Genomic DNA, 21538 nt, shown 5'->3' on the forward strand with positions numbered 1-21538 from the left:
ACCCAGAAAAACTCACCAAGTACACTTTATAATTAATGATTAATATATCTCACCTCAAATATCCAACGATTGATCGACAACCCTAGTTTAAAAGAAAACATATAGTAGAGAAATATTTCCAGCGACAGTGAATTACTGTTGAAATATTTCTTCTGATAGTGAATGAGGACGGGAGAATGTCTTTTAATTGTGACTCAGGCGTATTGACCATTATACCATTAATGCTTTCTGGAATTGATTTTAAATTCTAAACAGTAAGGTACAGATATAGAGGATAGGTTCTCTTTATTAAAACTCATAATAATGTATCATATATACAATATAATATATCAATGAGATTCATTGATGTGGACATATAAAGATGTCACCTTTAAAGGAACAAATTTGAACAAGTGACCTTTACATCAACTTTGTATAAGGGACTTTGTACAGTTGTCGAAAAGTGACCTTTACATGGACAAATCTAGATAAGTGACCCTTACATGGACAAATCTAGATAAGTGACCCTTACATGGACAAATCTAGATAAGTGACCTTTACATGGACAAATCTAGATAAGTGAAGGACAAATCTAGATAAGTGAAGGACAAATCTAGATAAGTGACCTTTACATGGACAAATCTAGAAAAGTGACCTTTACATGGACAAATCTAGATAAGTGACCCTTACATGGACAAATCTGGATAAGTGACCTTTACATGGACAAATCTGGATAAGTGACCTTTACATGGACAAATCTGGATAAGTGACCTTTACATGGACAAATCTAGATAAGTGACCCTTATATGGACAAATCTGGATAAGTGACCTTTACATGGACAAATCTAGGAAAGCGACCTTTACATGGACAAATCTAGATAAGTGACCTTTACATGGACAAATCTAGATAAGTGACCTGTACATGGACAAATCTGGATAAGTGACCTTTACATGGACAAATCTAGATAAAAGACCTTTACATGGACAAATCTGGATAAGTGACCTTTACATGGAAAAATCTGGATAAGTGACCTTTACATGGACAAATCTAGGAAAGTGACCTTTACATGGACAAATCTAGGGAAGTGACCTTTACATGGAGAAATCTAGGAAAGTGACCTTTACATGGACAAATCTAGATAAGTAATTATAACCTTTACATGGACAACTCTAGATACTTTGTATAAGGGACTTAATACAGATGTTGATAAGTGACCTTTACATAGACAAATCAAGATAAGAGACCTTTACATGGACAAATCTGGATAAGTGACCTTTACATGGATAAATCTAGATAAGAGATGTTTACATGGAAAATCTGGATAAGTGACCTTTACATGGACAAATCTAGATAAGTGACCTTTACATGGACAAATCTAGATAAGTGACCTTTACATGGACAAATCTAGATAAGAGATGTTTACATGGAAAATCTGGATGTGACCTTTACATGGACAAATCTAGATAAGAGACCTTTACATGGACAAATCTAGGAAAGTGACCTTTACATGGACAAATCTAGATAAAACACCTTTACATGGACAAATCTGGATAAGTGACCTTTACATGGACAGATCTGGATAAATGACCTTTACATGGACAAATCTAGATAAGAGATGTTTACATGGAAAATCTGGATGTGACCTTTACATGGACAAATCTAGATAAGAGACCTTTACATGGACAAATCTGGATAAGTGACCTTTACATGGACAAATCTAGATAAAGGACCTTCACATGGACAAATCTGGTTAAGTGACCTTTACATGGACAGATCTGGATAAGTGACCTTAACATGGACAAATCTGGATAAGTGACCTGTACATGGACAAATCTGGATAAGTGACCTTTACATGGACAAATCTAGAGAAAAGACCTTTACATGGACAAATCTGGATAAGTGACCTTTACATGGAAAAATCTGGATAAGTGACCTTTACATGGACAAATCTAGGAAAGTGACCTTTACATGGACAAATCTAGATACTTTGTATAAGGGACTTAATACAGATGTTGATAAGTGACCTTTACATAGACAAAATCAAGATAAGAGACCTTTACATGGACAAATCTGGATAAGTGACCATTACATGGACAAATCTAGATAAGAGATGTTTACATGGAAAATCTGGATAAGTGACCTTTACATGGACAAATCTAGATAAGAGATGTTTACATGGACAAATCTAGGAAAGTGACCTTTACATGGACAAAGCTGGATAAGTGACCTTTACATGGACAAATCTAGATAAAAGACCTTTACATGGACAAATCTGGATAAGTGACCTTTACATGGACAGATCTGGATAAGTGACCTTTACATGGACAAATCTAGGAAAGTGACCTTTACATGGACAAATCTGGATAAGCGACCTTTACATGGACAAATCTAGGAAAGTGACCTTTACATGGACAAATCTGGATAAGCGACCTTTTCATGGACAAATCTAGGAAAGTGACCTTTACATGGACAAATCTAGATAAGTGGCCTTTACATGGACAAATCTAGGTAAGTGACCTTTAAATGGACAAATCTTGATAAGTGACCTTTTTATACAGTATGTGGCCATTTCATGGGAAAGTCATTTCCTGGTTATCTCAACTTATGACACTTAAGTATGGGTTAAAAAGACAGTTGATGTATTTAAATTTTCGGTAGAAGTAAACCTAATTTGGCGTGATATGTCCCAATAACACACAAAGACAACGTAATAGGATATCATGGGAGTTTTTTAATTTCTGACAGGAAACATTTTAAAGCTAAAATAATTGAAGGTTTTTGTTGTTTAAATATGACTTGGGATTGTTGGTTGTATTGTGTTTTTGAACTGCTGTGATTGTGTCGAGCACCAACGTTAAATGGGCAGGAACAAAGTGGGCGATATTTGTAAAGTACACATCACACAGGACATTGTCAGCAGTGATACTTCTATTTCACACACATGGTGCAGGTAAAGGATAATTACTCTGTATTTGAAAACAAGTCTAACCACAAAAAGGATTGTCTTATGTACAAATATCAGTGTGAAGCCAAATAAGTTATTAATAACTCATGTTGGTTAAACACCAGTCAAAATATACACAGAGAAACGATGTCAAAGCAGATAGCTTCTGGGGTAGTTGTGGGAAATGTTAAGATCTGCTGAAATATTGTTACATGTATCTAATCCAATATAAAGTCACAGACTAACAACACAATAATCAACATGCTATCACAGAGCAATACAGCATTCCTCAAACCAATATTTTCTATATAAAGTAACAATGACCTTGATATTTGACCTTTGGACCTGAAAAACAACTCCAATTTCTTTTCTTAAAAAAGCAATGTATTATATTTAAATTTGATAAGCCCTTAGAGCTGCCCTTATTATTTCCAAACTTCTTTTTATTTAGATACTAAATAATATTGGAGGACCAAAGTTCCTGACATCTCAAAATGTTCTTGGATGGATACCTTGAAGTATTCAGCCTAAATGATGCCCATAGTATGCTAATATTGAAACATTTTGAAAGTACCCAGATCAATAAAGCAGACAAGTATTAGTGGATGGTGAGAATCCTTGATCTAATTTAGTATTTGACTGAGGCCAGTCTTACTACAGGAGGCATAGTTTGTGTACTAACTGAGGCTGGTCCCCGATACATACTTCAGGAATAAGCTTTGTGCGACCCAGTTTGTTTACTTACTGAGGCTGGTCCCCGATACATACTCCAGGAATAAGGTTTGTGCGACCCAGTTTGTGTACTTACTGAGGCTGATCCCCGATACATACACCCGGAATAAGCTTTGTGTGACCCAGTTTGTCTACTGACCAAGGCTGGTTCATGATACATACTCCAGGAATAAGGTTTGTGTGACCCAGTTTGTGTACTTACTGAGGCTGGTTCCTGATACATACTCCAGGAATAAGGTTTGTGTGACCCAGTTTGTGTACTTACTGAGGCTGGTCCCTGATACATACTCCAGGAATAAGCTTTGTGTGACCCAGTTTGTCTACTGACTGAGGCTGGTCCCTGATACATACTCCAGGAATAAGCTTTGTGTGACCCAGTTTGTGTACTTACTGAGGCTGGTCCCCGATACATACTCCAGGAATAAGGTTTGTGTGACCCAGTTTGTCTACTGACCGAGGCTGGGCCCCGATACATACTCCAGGAATAAGCTTTGTGTGACCCAGTTTGTGTACTTACTGAGGCTGGTCCCCGATACATACTCCAGGAAAAAGCTTTGTGTGACCCAGTTTGTCTACTGACCAAGGCTGGTCCCCGATGCATACTCCAGGAATAAGCTTTGTGTGACCCAGTTTGTCTACTGACCGAGGCTGGTCCCCGATACATACTCCAGGAATAAGGTTTGTGTGACCCAGTTTGTGTACTTACTGAGGCTGATCCCCGATACATACACCCGGAATAAGCTTTGTGTGACCCAGTTTGTCTACTGACCAAGGCTGGTTCATGATACATACTCCAGGAATAAGGTTTGTGTGACCCAGTTTGTCTACTGACTGAGGCTGGTCCCTGATACATACTCCAGGAATAAGCTTTGTGTGACCCAGTTTGTGTACTTACTGAGGCTGGTCCCCGATACATACTCCAGGAATAAGGTTTGTGTGACCCAGTTTGTCTACTGACCGAGGCTGGGCCCCGATACATACTCCAGGAATAAGCTTTGTGTGACCCAGTTTGTGTATTTACTGAGGCTGGTCCCCGATACATACTCCAGGAAAAAGCTTTGTGTGACCCAGTTTGTCTACTGACCAAGGCTGGTCCCCGATGCATACTCCAGGAATAAGCTTTGTGTGACCCAGTTTGTCTACTGACCGAGGCTGGTCCCCGATACATACTCCAGGAATAAGGTTTGTGTGACCCAGTTTGTCTACTGACTGAGGCTGGTCCCTGATACATACTCCAGGAATAAGGTTTGTGTGACCCAGTTTGTCTACTGACCAAGGCTGGTCCCTGATACATACTCCAGGAATAAGCTTTGTGTGACCCAGTTTGTGTACTTACTGAGGCTGGTCCCTGATACATACTCCAGGAATAAGGTTTGTGTGACCCAGTTTGTCTACTGACTGAGGCTGGTCCCTGATACATACTCCAGGAATAAGGTTTGTGTGACCCAGTTTGTCTACTGACCGAGGCTGGGCCCCGATACATACTCCAAGAATAAGCTTTGTGTGACCCAGTTTGTCTACTGACCGAGGCTGGGCCCCGATACATACTCCAGGAATAAGCTTTGTGTGACCCAGTTTGTCTACTGACCGAGGCTGGGCCCCGATACATACTCCAGGAATAAGCTTTTTGTGACCCAGTTTGTGTACTTACTGAGGCTGGTCCCCACGATACATACTCCAGGAATAAGCTTTTTGTGACCCAGTTTGTGTACTTACTGAGGCTGGTCCCCGATACATACTCCAGGAATAAGCTTTGTGCGACCCAGTTTGTGTACTTGTCCCCACAAAATACTCTGGAAATTAAGTTTGTGTGACCTATTTTGTGTACTTACTGAGGCTGGTCCCCGATACATACTCCAGGAATAAGCTTTGTGTGACCTAGTTTGTGTACTGGTCCCCAATACATACTCCGGAAATTAGGTTTGTGTGACCTAGTTTGTGAACATACTAAGGCTGGATACCATAAAGCTACTTTTTGAATTAGTTTTGTGTGACCTAGTTTGTGAACATACTGAGACTGGTCCCATAAATCTACTTTTTGAATTAGGTTTGTGTGACCTAGTTTGTTTACTTACCTAAGATTGTCCCTGTTACATACTCCGGAAATTAGGTTTGTTAGACCCTGTTTGTGTATTTTTTTAAGGCTGCTTCCATAAAGCTACTTTAGGAATTAGGTTTGTGTGACCTAGTTTGTGTACATACTGAGGCTGGTCCCATAAATCTACTTTTTGAATTAGGTTTGTGCGACCTAGTTTGTTTACTTACCGAAGATTGTCCCTGTTACATACTCCAGAAATTAGGTTTGTCGGACCTTGTTTGTGTATTTTTTTAAGGCTGGTTCCATAATGCTACTTTAGGAATTAGGTTTGTGTGACCTAGTTTGTGTACTTACTGAGGCTGATCCCATAAAGCTATTTCAGGTATCAGATTTGTGTGACCTAGTTGGTGCATGTGGTCCAACAGTTCCTGCTTGTCTTCAAATTTAGCCTGGCAACCAATACAGGTACACAAGTGGACCTACAACACAAGGAAAGATGTAGTTATGAGAATGGTCAAATTCTGTCAGACAGAGATACAGGTATGAGACCGGTCAAATTCTGTCAGACAGAGATACAGGTATGAAACTGCTCAAATTCTCTCCGACAGAGGGCAATATCAAAAAAGATTATAAATTGAAATTAATACCATATTTGAATATGAAATTATCATCTGATTTTTTTTTTGTCATTCCCTCTCCCATTCTACAAGGAATGTATTACACCACCAATTACATGTGGCCGAATTCAACAAAAGATTATTAAGGACAAATATTTGGAGGAGAACTCTATTACCTGTCTCCGTATAAAGTTGATTAACTTCACTTGTTGATAAAAATCTAAATTCATTCTCAGTTTTATGTCTTGGAGGTCAAGGTCATGAAGTTCCTGGAATAGATAATGTAATTTGTCATATTGTGGAATATCCTGGAATAGATAAAATTCCAATATTACATCTTTTATTTCCCCTATAAAATACGAAATATTTCCCAGCATTTGGGAGTGTCCATGAAGTGAGTGACAAAATAAATGTATTTGTTCCTGAACTTAACATTATGGTTTCGTTTTTAAGTAATTTCCAATACAAAAAATATGTCTGCAAAAATTCCCATTTGTTTTCCTTATTTGCTTTTTACTTTTTACAAAAATATCAAGTCAAGACTTTATCGGGGTTTTTAAATGATGTTAAAAATATTCAGAAAATTAAAATCCAAAAAACAAAACTCCTTTAGTGGTGTTGTGGTTTAGACTAAAAAAACCTGTAATCATGACACGACACAATTGTGTGAGGTAATAAGATCTGACTAACACAACAATGATCATTGTATTCAGTAACAAACAATGAAGCTTCCAGTAACACATGTGTATGAGGCATGTCCAAGTTAGACAGAGTTATCTCCCTTAGTACCTAATAAATATGACACAGGATTCTGGTTATTAGGTCACGAGTCAAAATCAGACGTTTTATATTATTTTCTCTGATAGAAAAAATTGTTTATTATGTGAATGCTTTAAATCAATTAGTATGACAATTAACGTTCACAATTCTTCAAGACCCTTTCTACTTCAGCAAAAATGTACAGGCTTAATTATCACACCTCCATTATTATCTGTACAGGAAATATTTCCATACCTGATACCAGCAACATATAGAGCGAGTTCTAACATCAACTAACGGTATAATGTGATACATAAGATGTGATACATATACGAACAAACAAAAACCAATCACTACTGTCCTTCCCGATGGTGACTTATGTAAAAATGATGTTGGGCTGCCGTGGTTGGATCAAAGTAAAGTCGGAGGTTGAACCATAGTCAAATAAAAGTTTTTGTTTCTGTACACATGCATATTACATGTAACCAAAGTGAGGTCTACTTTAGTTAGATCATAGTCACTATAGTTTCTGACTGAACTCGCTCATTACTCATGATTAGACCAAATATATGTTACAGTTATCACCGTGGGACAAGGGAGGTAACTCTTAAACACCGACATCGAAACTGACCTGCATATGAGCGTTGAGTTTTGCTGAGTTACTGGAGGAAAACAAACAGTAGAGACAGACAGCTTGGGACCCCGCCTCCTCCTGCCACCCCTCCCACTCACTGACAACAAATGATAATGTTCATAATAAGATATGTAGACATTTAAACAGAATGGGAGCAATTATTAAAATTTATATACATGTACATTATGCAAAATTTTGTGATATGGTAAGGCTGAATTTCGGCTCAAATTACAAAGGAGTAGACGATGCTATTCAAAATATGAAAATTAAAACAATTCACTATCACAAAACATTCAGTGTGAGCAGATCTAGACTAGTGATTGCTATGAAACCTGCATTAAAGAAAATCTGGACAATGAAGTTTGACTTACTCCTCTGTAAACCTACGTTACAGACAGGAGATCTGGACAATGAAGTTTGACTTACTGTAAACCTACGTTATAGACAGTAGATCTGGACAATGAAGTTTGACTTACTCCTCTGTAAACCTACGTTATAGACAGTAGATCTGGACAATGAAGTTTGACTTACTCCTCTGTAAACCTACGTTATAGACAGTAGATCTGGACAATGAAGTTTGACTTACTCCTCTGTAAACCTACGTTACAGACAGGAGATCTGGACAATGAAGTTTGACTTACTCCTCTGTAAACCTTCGTTATAGACAGGAGATCTGGACAATGAAGTTTGACTTACTCCTCTGTAAACCTACGTTACGGACAGGAGATCTTGACTATGAAGTTTGACTTACTCCTCTGTAAACCTACATTATAGACAGGAGATCCGGATAATGAAGTTTGACTTACTCCACTGTAAACCTACGTTATAGACAGTTGATCTGGACAATGAAGTTTGACTTACTCCTCTGTAAACCTACGTTATAGACAGGAGGTCTGGATAATGAAGTTTGACTTACTCCTCTGTAAACCTACGTTATAGACAGTAGATCTGGACAATGAAGTTTGACTTACTCCTCTGTAAACCTACGTTATAGACAGTAGATCTGGACAATGAAGTTTGACTTACTCCTCTGTAAACCTACGTTATAGACAGTTGATCTGGACAATGAAGTTTGACTTACTCCTCTGTAAACCTACGTTATAGACAGGAGGTCTGGATAATGAAGTTTGACTTACTCCTCTGTAAACCTACGTTATAGACAGTAGATCTGGACAATGAAGTTTGACTTACTCCTCTGTAAACCTACGTTATAGACAGTAGATCTGGACAATGAAGTTTGACTTACTCCTCTGTAAACCTACGTTATAGACAGTTGATCTGGACAATGAAGTTTGACTTACTCCTCTGTAAACCTACGTTATAGACAGTAGATCTGGACAATGAAGTTTGACTTACTCCTCTGTAAACCTACGTTATAGACAGTAGATCTGGACAATGAAGTTTGACTTACTCCTCTGTAAACCTACGTTATAGACAGAAGATCTGGACAATGAAGTTTGACTTACTCCTCTGTAAACCTATGTTATAGACAGGAGATCTGGACAATGAAGTTTGACTTACTGTAAACCTACGTTATAGACAGTAGATCTGGACAATGAAGTTTGACTTACTCCTCTGTAAACCTACGTTATAGACAGATCTGGACAATGAAGTTTGCCTTACTCCTCTGTAAACCTACGTTACAGACAGGAGATCTGGACAATGAAGTTTGACTTACTCCTCTGTAAACCTACGTTATAGACAGGAGATCTGGACAATGAAGTTTGACTTACTCCTCTGTAAACCTACGTTATAGACAGTAGATCTGGACAATGAAGTTTGACTTACTCCTCTGTAAACCTACGTTATAGACAGGAGATCTGGACAATGAAGTTTGACTTACTCCTCTGTAAACCTACGTTATAGACAGGAGATCTGGACAATGAAGTTTGACTTACTCCTCTGTAAACCTACGTTACAGACAGGAGATCTGGACAATGAAGTTTTGACTTACTCCTCTGTAAACCTACGTTATAGACAGGAGATCTGGACAATGAAGTTTGACTTACTCCTCAGTTTCTGTAAACCTACGTTATAGACAGTAGATCTGGACAATGAAGTTTGACTTACTCCTCTGTAAACCTACGTTATAGACAGGAGATCTGGACAATGAAGTTTGACTTACTCCTCAGTTTCTGTAAACCTATGTTATAGACAGTAGATCTGGACAATGAAGTTTGACTTACTCCTCTGTAAACCTACGTTATAGACAGGAGATCTGGACAATGAAGTTTGACTACTCCTCTGTAAACCTACGTTATAGACAGGATATCTGGACAATGAAGTTTGACTTACTCCTCTGTAAACCTACGTTATAGACAGTAGATCTGGACAATGAAGTTTGACTTACTCCTCTGTAAACCTACGTTATAGACAGGAGATCTGGACAATGAAGTTTGACTTACTCCTCTGTAAACCTACATTACAGACAGGAGATCTGGACAATGAAGTTTGACTTACTCCTCTGTAAACCTACGTTATAGACAGATCTGGACAATGAAGTTTGACTTACTCCTCTGTAAACCTACGTTATAGACAGGAGATCTGGACAATGAAGTTTGACTTACTCCTCTGTAAACCTACGTTACAGACAGGAGATCTGGACAATGAAGTTTGACTTACTCCTCTGTAAACCTACGTTATAGACAGTAGATCTGGACAATGAAGTTTGACTTACTCCTCTGTAAACCTACGTTATAGACAGGAGATCTGGACATTGAAGTTTTGACTTACTCCTCAGTTTCCGTACTGTCGTCACTGACCATATCACGGTCGTTCTCCTGTTGTATAGCCTCCCAGTTCTTACCCATTTCCTGGAAACACAAACAAACATGTCTAAATCTTCACATTCATAATCATTTCTTATTGACATAACAAAGCGAATATCATTTCAGGGTTTTAAAATCTTGAAATTATCAATAGCTCATTTATAAGAAAAGTAATAACTTCACATGTAGTTACCATACTGTAAATCACTTATATTTCGCGTGGGATTTATTTTCGCGTTAATTCGCGAGGAGAGTCAAACGCGAATTCAAATCCCTCGCGAATATTTGTATGAGAATGACAAAAATACTAAGTGGCGTCCATTTTGAATCTACCGTAATCTTTAGTTGGTGAGCAAACATCGCCGTTAAAGTAATGATAGAGTGATAGATTATATACTTACATATGTATATCAGAGTGTGTTTTTATATCACAAAACACTAAAATTTCACACACAAAAAACCGCCACTGAACACTGATATTGTGGTTGAACTCGGACTTAATTAACTTCTAGACGACGTTTTACATGTAGTTAATTTAAGTACAATAGGTACGGTCCCGAGGATCCCGGATGGTCACCCGGAATACGTCCTACTTTATTACCCAAGCTGTTGTAAGTTATGTAAGGTTTCATGTATATATAGCACTTCACATCGCTTGATTCTCGAAAAGATATTTACCATAACAAAGTTGAAATCAAATAAATTATTTATTTAATTCAAACATTCAGAGCAAATAATCGCCTGGAGTATAAATCATTCGCAATATAGACTGTCCCGAGAACTGTTCATCGGTATCACTGTATACACACGTACGTTAATTACAATGTACGTTAACTCACAACCTATTGTAGTCACGTCATCTTCCAGGCATTCTTAATGAGCCGTGGGTTTTGTTCAATGTCTGACACCGCCTTTGTAAGCCATTTAGCATGTATACAGGTACGGTAAATACAATTCTGTATGTCCAGACACCGATATCACATGATTGAATCACATGACTTTTCTTTTTTTTACCGTCACATGACTCTCATGAACAAAATGGCTACCAACATGGAAATATCGCCGACCTGTTAACGTCATTCGCGAATTTAAAGTCATTTTGAGATCAGAATTCGCGAAATTATGTATTCGCGAATAAGTCAAATTAGGTGCGTTCGCGAAATTAAGTTTCCGCGAAATATAAGTGATTTACAGTAAATGTTTTGATAGTTACTCATCCAGTTGTGGCTGTATTAAAACTATATAAGTTTCGGGAATTAGGAGATACAGGTTAGCTGAATTATTCATAATCTATGTACGTCATAACTGATGAGGAGACCACAAAATTTTCTGAATGAAAATCATTATTTAGGCTACAGTCTTATTTTGTTACACATCCATCTAACTACATGCAACAATTACCATAACTGACAAACAACTAAGTCCTGCTCTAAAATTGACCCCTTCCTCTTCCTAAAAAGTCTTTTGAGATTAAACTTTCATTTGATAATAAACCTGATTTTGTTTTTGTTTTCAAAAATCTTACAGTACGATGTAAGAAGTTGATCAGAATGTTCTTGAAATGTAAAAGAATTAGCCTCCTCCACATAAATCCTGACAATCTTATAGACCAATATAAAAAGTAAGGAGACTTCAATCTGATGCTTTTTGTTAGTTTAGATTTAACTGTTAATCAACAACTGTAGTCATTTAGGGCCAATCACCAAGGTGATTCATTTATTACCTTATTATAAACAAATATGTGGGTGAGCGTAGACAAAGAAGATAAAATTCTTCATTTTTAAAAGCAATCGCTTTGTATATTTAGATTACTAAAATAAAAAGGGGGTTAAAATAATAAAAGATACAACGAATAGGTGGTGTGGATTATGTGATATATATAATGTCAAAGAGAGTAAAGGAGAATTGACATCAAAGTCTATAGAATAGATCAATATCTTTCATAAAGCTAAATAGTGTCTTCCAATCAACAGAGCTGAAAAGAGTTTTCGTATCAGGGCTCGAAAGTACTTATCACAAGTGTGCTTAAAATCAATATTCTATTAGAAAATGCTCCAATGTAAATAGTGTATCACATGCATGGCATGTTGGTGGATCTTCAAGTTTTAAGAGGAACAAATGAGTAGGGTATATGTGCCCGTTACGGAGCTGAGAGAGGACAACTTCCTCTCTAGGATCTTTCTGACTGGGAAAGTATGTTTTAAGTGTCGGTTGTACTTTATAAGATCTGTTGCTTGTCTCCAGAGACCAGCGCTGCTGCAATGAATTTTAAATCTGTTGTAGAACTTAATATTTATAGTGGTATATCAGCACCAGTACCACAGTACTCACTAGGTAGTTTATGATGTAATACTTGTCGTATGTCTTGTTCTTTGGATTAACTTTCTTGTGCTGTTTCTTTCTCATGTGTTCCTTCAGTATGGCTCTGTCACGAAAGGTCCTCTCACAGTACAGACACTGAAGACTGCAACACATTATAGTAATATAGTTGTCCTTGCCACAAAAGCTACCTATAGCAAAATCCTGTCTCTAAGGCAACCTCTTTATAACAAAAACTTGTCTATAAAGGCCACCTCTATATAAAAAGCCTGTCTATAAAGGCTACTTCTTTATAACAAAAACTTGTCAAAAAAGGCCACCCTATATAAAAAGCCTGTCTATAAAGGCTACCTCTATATAACAAAACCTGTCTATACAGGCTACCTCTATAAAATAAAAACCTGTCAATAAAGGCAATGTTTATATAACAAAAAACCTCTCTATAAAGGCCACTTCTATGAAATAAAAACCTGTCAATAAAGGCATCCCCTATACAAGAGGCCCAATGGGCCTGTAATGCTCACCTGGCTCTACAGCAACTTTGAATTTGATTGAGGTCATTTCTACAGATACTATGCTGATTACCTCTTTATTCAAATATCAGAGTAGGCTAGGTTTATTCATATCAATACATTTTCTAGTCCTTCATTCCAGCATACTATTGGCCTAATATCAGGTCTCAGACACTCTTGGCTATCGCAAAATTATTGTTTACAGATTTAAGCCGATTTCACCCCTGTGACCTTGAATGTAAGTCAAGGTCATTAATTTGAACAAACTTGATAGCCCTTCATCCCAGCATGCTACAGGCCCAATATCAAGTCCCTGGGCCTCTTGGTTATTGAGAAGAAGTGGTTTGAAGATTATAGCCTATTTGACCCATGTGACCTTGAATGAAGGTCAAGGTCATTCATTTGAACAAACTTTGTAGCCCTTTAGCCCAGAATGCTACAGGCCCAATATCAAGTCCCTGGGCCTCTTGGTTATTGAAAAGAAGTTGTTTAAATGAAAAAATTGACGCCGGACGGACGGACGACGGAAGCTGCACCACGGCATAAGCTCACTTGCCCTTCGGGCAGGTGAGCTAATAACAAAAACTTGTCTGTTAAGGCAACCTGTCTACAATGACTATCTGTTTTGATTCCCAATATCAGAAAATTTCCTAAATGGTTGCCTTCTTATAAAGGCCATTTTCATACTTTTATGTTTGTTTTTACAGACAGGTTTGACTATAAGTTGATTCAAGTACTTATTCCAAGGTATGAACAGACTGTTTGATTTAACAGAATTCTCGGCATTTATGCAACATGTTGCAGTAGGTATTGTTAAAAATGTGAGATGTTATGTTCACTTTTGATTTTTTAATTAAACAGGGGCAACACATAATCTATTCTGAGTGGGTTGGGCTTATTATGAGACAGTGGCATCTGTTGCTAGTTCTACTGAACAACAGTATATATATGTAGGCTTAATAACAAGTATTACCTTAATATATACATGCTAATTGTTCCTTATACCATACAAAAGAGATATCCTATTAGGAATATAGTTACAATAGCTTAATTTGTAAAAGACGTCAAAGTGAATTTCAGCCCTTTGTTTGTCAGAATTTCAGCCCATTGTTTGTAAAGTACTTACTTGTTCAACTTCTCGTGTAACTTCCCAAGCAACTCATCAATATAAACTGCAATTAAAGAAAAATTAATAATGAAATAGATTGTACAAACTTGCAACACCTATAAGGTCCAAGGCTCTCGGTCGTAAAAAGAGGGGCTTAGAATAAAATCTATCTTTAAAAACAACAGAGAATGCCATCATTAAGATGAAACCATAATTCAAACTAAACATTAACGAGACGAAGTAAAAATGCAACCAAATTATACAGACTTGCATGGATAGCATCATACAACGCGACTAAAAACGAGTGTTCCGGGGAAGAGAAAGTGTCTTATGCTTTATCAATGACATGCAGTTGTCAGAATAAGAAATCTACTCTCTGATGAAGTTTGATCCTCTCAGGAAACATTTTGAATGAAATACAAATGGAAAATTTCTTCTTAGATTAATGTATTTATATATATATGTAAATATTTATCCAACATGATTTAGAGTAAATTTTTCAATATAAAGGATAACAAGATGGGATATCTGTTGCTATGCTACTTACCCAGGTTGTTAGGGAGGCCGATGCTGAATCCATGATCATGTGCCATGTGGTCCAGTAATTCAGACCTACAATTGATAATGTGGAGATTAGAGAGATATATACAGAGTCATCAGCCAGTCATACCCACATAATATTACACTACCGGTTATATAATATATAATGGTTATAAAAAAGGGCTATAATAAAAAAAAAACATATTGTCTAATTTTCATATTTTATTGTTATTTTTTTTCTCCATCTATGAAAATAAAACATTCCTAATAAAGTGAAAAAAACAAACAAAAAAACTTACATGTAACATCTGACATTATAAAATCAAACCTAAAGGATAAAATAAGTTTGTGTATAGGTAAACATGATAGACTCTGAGTCGCACCTCTTTTTGGTGAATTGTGTACGACAGAATAGACAGGTCTGACAAAACTTCTCATCATCTCTCTCCGCCTGCTGCTGCTGGATAACTTCCTCCTAAAAACACACATTAAGAACAGACATTTTACATCGCTATCAATACATTTTAAAACAAAAACAAAAGTGAAATCTGACTTTGCCGACACTGCACGGGCCCAAAAAAAATGTGTTGGATATCATAGAGTATCGGTTAAGGTCAGAATAGACAATGACAGTGGAGAATAAAGCTGTTCTAATATACATATGGTCAGATGTCACAGGATGTCGCTAAATTCAGTGTTCGGTAGTCAGATTTCACTGTGCTTCTGTTTTAGTAAAATGGAGTAAAATTTGGTTTCCAGGCAAAGCAGACTTTTGATTAACAAATATAGAACTACACTGTAATTATAAATATTTTATCACATAAAGCAAAAATAGACATAGAAAATGCTTTAGCATGTAGATATAAAAAAGTAATGCTATAATATCAAAATAGCTAAAAAAAAATAACAAAGTCATATTTAACATGGCTTACCAGTTTTCTCTTCTGTAAGTAGTGTCTATAGCTTTTGTCTTCTGGTAAAACATCACACAGCAAGTAGTAATCTTCTGATGGGTCTGGAAATACAAAACATAGAGTTATTCCCCTTGCATTATATGCTTCTAAATTTCATTTAATCCATTTGCCAAACTATTTTTATTCTCTGTAAGAACTATGATACTATCAAGCTTTTGTACTTTTAGCAGCATGATAATTGAGACAAGACTTACCTCTATCTTTCTCCCCAGTGTTGGTTTTGATGACCGAGCAGAAGTCAGTGATTGGCTGTTCCTTGAATCGCTGTTTCCAATACACAAGGTACCTATGGAATGGCACAGTTTAAAAGTAAAATGCTCCACAGGGAATTCACTCAATTCAGAAGTGTAAATATTTTTCATTAAATTTGTTTGATATTGGTTTATCTAAATAACTGTACAAAATTCAAATAATTTTATATTTAAAATGCTATTGAACTTGTCAACATGAAAATAGAATATAACATTATACTAGTCAGTCATGAAACTGATATTTGCTGGTGTTTTTTGTAATTAGGCTCTATTCTTATAAGAATAAAAGTTGTATCTCATCCAGAAAAAAATATCAATGCTGGCATGGTGACAGATTAAAATGAAATAGACATACAAAAAAATAATGTAAAGAACTCCATTATGATGTCACGATGTGATATTATCAATAACATAAATAGTTGCCTGTCAATTTATAAGATACCTTTTCAAATCTGCAACAAGGTGCACTTCAGCAATGACGAGTTTGTGTGATAGCAGAAGATGGCGCAATAGATCATTGTTTCCTTCTGTGATATCAAAGCTTTCCTCACACAAAACACATGTACATGTGTTAATGGCCAGTGTGTCGTTTTCACAATCCTTCTCACCTTCACTACTCAGGCTCAGCAAATTCAGAGATTCTAGGACTGGCTGCTCTGATGTACCTGTTAAAAGGTAAAGATTCCACAGCTGGTACACTTATAAATTATAATTTCACCCAATATACTTAATTATGTAACATCAATTTTCACTAATGACAAGTACCTGTATATCTGGAGTACACATGTCCATGACCATAGATTAGAACATTAGTCAGGTAGTCTTGTAACGTGCACCGGGGGTACAACGGAGCGGTCACCTGTCCAAGAGCTGACCACGCTCGACGTTGCATAACTTGGGTACACAGACACAACACCCAACTGCATGCACAGCCACAAAAGCTATAGCTATTGGACTCTGCACTGAAATGCCCATATCCACGAAGTTGAACCATCAGTCTGAAGGTATGGGGCTATCTACTGACAATTTATCATAACACAGCGAGAAACTTATGACGGGTGCCGTTGGTTGGCATCTTAGATAGCTTTATTATGTAGGCCTATACCGACTGTAGCCTCAGCCCTGTAGACTCGAATTACAGGAAGATATTTGACTGTTCATACAAAAGCATTATCCAGAACAAATAATCAGAATCAATCACTGACTTCCATTGTTCCTACAAAAACATTATTAATCAACATAGGCCCTACTGTACAGAATAGTATATGAATACTTAGTTGTATATATCAGTGCTGAAAGGCTGGTGATCAGATCATGTACATCTGTCATTTGGGCAGACCTCAAATGACGTTTGTTTGGAAAGTTCGTTAAATAAATCAATATGAAACCATATACAGTTCAAAATTAAAACATAAACCATATATATATACGTTTGAAATACTAAAATTCACTTCAAATTCTCGGATAACTGTATTTGAATGATGATTTCAACGCACCTGCATCTGTTATTTTCATGGAGGCCGCCATGTTTAAAGACCGAGGAAATTTATGAAATAAATAATATAAATTAACTCTAAAAAATATTTTAATTCACATGTAAGTTTTTAAACTGATAACTAACGGGGTCATTCCATCCTGAAGTATATCATATTTCTACTTTTATTAATATTACGTAGGTTTTGTTTGCGTGACCTCTTCACCTCTTACCTCAGTTTAAGGTCACGAATGAGATCACATGATCACAACATCATATTAACGTGAAGCAGACAAGATTTGTGATATCAGGAAGTACCCAGTTCAAACGTCTTGCTATGGCCGAACATAATTGGCGACCGTCACGGAAGAAATATGGAGTTGGTAAGGAGATGTTTTTATTAATGTGGTTGGTTGAATTGTCATGCTTATTTCTTAACACTGTGTCAAAATAATGGTCACGCATCAATGTGTATTGCAGCCCTGCATCAGTGGCGGCAACATGTGTTTTCCCACACATACTAATACTCTTCATTCATAGTGTGATTGTCTTATACACTGTTCTCCTGACATTTCAATTAAATGTCACCTGCATTAATTTCATACTGAATAAACCAACAAACCACTTGACACCACTACTTGACAAAAGTACTGATTGTATTGTTTGTTTAAGATCTGCAGCTTTTCTGATATAGATAATTATCAGTAGATAACACTATCTATTGCGGTATGACTATTGACATCATATCATATTTACACATTATCACTTTTACTTAACTAACTGTGATGTATATGTGGAGATAATATTTATTTATTGGCCTGACTGTATTGGATCATTCAAACTATTAATTTACCATCATGAGTTTTGGGTCTGGTATCAGGTGGAATATATATATATCTATAAAATTAATGCTGAAGTGGGCCAAACAATTAAACTGTGTGGATGTCAACACCAATGAATTCTAGTTCTTTTGGTACCAGTTATTTTTGATACTTGGAAATATCATATGTTTGCTCTTGCCATGTAACATTTGATAGTTGTTCTTACAGTCCCTGTTTTCCATCAGTCATGGTGCCTTTGATGGAGTTCTTAATTTTTGTATTGTTGATGTTTTGTGCTTTGAATATTATGTGGTGTTACTGCATGTTTAATTAGTACTTACATTGGTAGAACACTGTCATTGTTTTAATTAGTGACTTAAAATTGTGTTCTGAAATATAAGGTTACAGAAATGCCAGGGTGATGAAATTGTTAAAACTAAACTTTTATATGATATATATATATATACATTTATTAAACAGGCTTGTAGTTGACCTGTTATACCCTACACATGTTTTTTTAATATAAATGTCTTCATTCATAATTATGGTATGAGTGGATTGCAGGAACAAGAAATTAATTGATGATAAGAATATAAAAAGCCGTCCTGAAAAGGATTTTGCAGTCAATCAGAGGCTTGCTTAAATTTGAATTGGAAGTTCCCTATAAAACCATTCTGCCAAGATGATTAGATAGGGAAATTTGTTTTAATGATATTTTTAGAAAACATATACTTTTATCAACCAATCTGCAGTTTCTCAGGTAAATTGTTCCTGATGTCTGTGTAACTTAGGTAAAACCCAAATCTTGACAATCTTGTTAAGAGTCCAGCTTAGAGATAGACACATTTATACAAAATGAGATTGCATGTACAGTCAAAAACCTGTATTACAGTATTATAGGCCACCTCTTTATAAGAAATACCTCTGTATAATTATATACATGTGTATGGGGGGGGGGGGGGGGGGGGATAACATTTATTATCTTTGATACATTGTTAACATTATGGGGAATGCAATAATTAAATAATTTCTAACACTGATTGCAAACATATGTCATAATTGATTACATCATTTCACTTATCAATTGACATGGTCATCAGCGCTGACCTGCAGTTTGACCTTTGACCTACATCAAAAGGGTTGTCCAGACTCTGTCTCATACTGTGCATGATTTCACAAAGACATGTATCAAAAGTATGTCACTCTGTGACCTACATTTCCCCTTTGACCTATATCTGGTCGGGAACTGTTAATCTCTGAATTGTCTATGAGACACTTGGTTGACCCAAGTTCATGCTGCCCATGCAGTATTTCTCTGTACAATGTTGCAGTCCATACAAAGTGATCGGAATAGCTTTAAAGTGTGATGAGCAATAGCGTGTTTTCCTCACTTTTTTTCCCCTCTTGTGTATGATATATCTCTATGGATGGTATTCCAAAATCATGTTTTCTTTCAAGAGAGGTCGTTTCCTTTGTAGTTAAGAACACAATGCATGGATGAGAAAAGCATTTAAGGGTACACGTTTATATATAAATACAATCTAGGATGCTTTAGATATATATATAATGCGATGAATGAACAAGACATGAAGTGCCACTTATATTCTAGTAGGATGTGGGAATGGAGATTGTAAGTGTTCCCCTTAATCCTATACATCTGTGTCATCATATCTGTCGCTGTATATAGAATGACATAGGCTATGTATGTAGGTTTTTATGTTTTAAGGAAAAATAAATACAAATTAAAGCCTATGTTCTATGCATTGTTGGAATTCTCAGAAAAATCAAGAAAATCACAGGAAAAATGTCATGTTTTAAAAAAATAAACTGTGTACTTCAGCAATAGGATTCAGAAATGTTACCTAATTAGATATATTTACAATTTTTGAAAATTCCACGCCAATTGTATTTTTAATATTTGTCTTAAAACCTTAATTGTTAAACAAACTCCCTGTAATATTAATAAGTTTTAAAACTTGGCACTAAAATTTTCTTTGAAAATATATGTAACCCATGCATCCTGACTACCTGGCAGAATCGGGGAAAGTTTATGTGATGTCATGTACGTACAGATCCATTCACTGTGTCGGGGAAAGTTTATGTGATGTCATGTACGTACAGATCAATTCACTGTAGTATTGTGTACTTATAGACAGTTGGATGTACAGATGTTTTAATGAACAGATGAACATTCAAATGTATAATTATATATTGAGAAATCATGCTGTACATGAATGATGTATAATTCATTATACCCCCGCAACAAAGTTAGAGGGAGTATATTGGAATCGGGCTGTCTGTCCGGCCGTCTGTTCGGTTGTCTGTCCAGCCGTCCATCTGTCTGTAGACACATCTTGTCCAGACAACTCCTCCTTAACCGGTGGGCCGATTCCAATGACACTTCACACAAATAGAGGACCATGTGTAGATGTGCATGCAGCAGTGAAAATTCCAAAATTTTGGTTGCCATGGTTACTGGTCACTATATTCAAAGGTTTTTTCTTGTCCGGACAACTTCTCCTAAACTTGTGATCCAATTTTCATAAAATTTTACAGGAATGTTAGGGAACATGTGTATTTAAGGAAATGAGAACATGTGCAGATGTGCATACAGGTGTTTGAATAGACAACTCTTCCAAAACCTGTGGACTGATTTCAACAAAACATATATCCCAGCCATTTTATTTGTTTTTGTTGTGACATCAGTACATGAACTAGTGAAATGATGAAGATAAAATAATATCTTTGTGTTATGTTTGGCCAGTTAATACTTTAAGATTTTAGCCTGAAGGATTTTTTTTTTTAAGTGTTCATTAAAAAATCTACACCCGTACTCACTGTGTTGATAACAGGTAGCTGGTGTATTGTGTTTCTCAGTTTATCCCTTACATTACACTGAGTATATATAGTCAATGAAATGTTGTGTACTATAGTCAGTGAAGAGGAACCTGTACCCTTAGTAATTCTATAAGATTCTTCAAACAGAATATACATGGGTATGGTTAATTAGTTGATGTTATGCAACTTGGGGTGTTGTCTGATTTAGACCAGTTTTGGTGTCGCAGTG

General features: G+C 36.3%; 2 protein-coding genes across 7 annotated transcripts in view; one reads left to right on the plus strand and one right to left on the minus strand.

Moving 5' to 3' along the window:
• Nucleotides 1-17709, minus strand: part of LOC117330491 (zinc finger protein 277-like) — a 35715-nt gene extending 18006 nt beyond the window's left edge. Inside the window, exons 1-12 of the mRNA XM_033888797.1 lie at nucleotides 17673-17709; nucleotides 16619-16841; nucleotides 16120-16211; nucleotides 15884-15966; nucleotides 15335-15426; nucleotides 14959-15023; nucleotides 14430-14475; nucleotides 12804-12936; nucleotides 10438-10517; nucleotides 7702-7801; nucleotides 6488-6580; nucleotides 6049-6173 (exon numbers count right to left, since the gene is read on the minus strand). Of these exons, the coding sequence (XP_033744688.1) occupies nucleotides 6049-6173; nucleotides 6488-6580; nucleotides 7702-7801; nucleotides 10438-10517; nucleotides 12804-12936; nucleotides 14430-14475; nucleotides 14959-15023; nucleotides 15335-15426; nucleotides 15884-15966; nucleotides 16120-16211; nucleotides 16619-16841; nucleotides 17673-17703 (1163 nt within the window). The 5' untranslated portion in view covers nucleotides 17704-17709. The remainder of the gene's footprint in view (nucleotides 1-6048; nucleotides 6174-6487; nucleotides 6581-7701; nucleotides 7802-10437; nucleotides 10518-12803; nucleotides 12937-14429; nucleotides 14476-14958; nucleotides 15024-15334; nucleotides 15427-15883; nucleotides 15967-16119; nucleotides 16212-16618; nucleotides 16842-17672) is intronic.
• Nucleotides 17710-17904: 195 nt separating this feature from the next.
• LOC117330492 (dedicator of cytokinesis protein 3-like) overlaps nucleotides 17905-21538 on the plus strand; it is a 181857-nt gene continuing 178223 nt past the window's right edge. For all 6 annotated transcript variants that reach the window (XM_033888798.1, XM_033888802.1, XM_033888799.1 and 3 more), the window contains exon 1: nucleotides 17905-18033. In XM_033888798.1, coding sequence (XP_033744689.1) covers nucleotides 17988-18033 — 46 coding nt within the window. In that variant the 5' untranslated portion in view covers nucleotides 17905-17987. The remainder of the gene's footprint in view (nucleotides 18034-21538) is intronic.

Source organism: Pecten maximus, chromosome 7 (assembly GCF_902652985.1).
Source record: "Pecten maximus chromosome 7, xPecMax1.1, whole genome shotgun sequence".
NCBI lineage: Eukaryota > Metazoa > Mollusca > Bivalvia > Pectinida > Pectinidae > Pecten > Pecten maximus.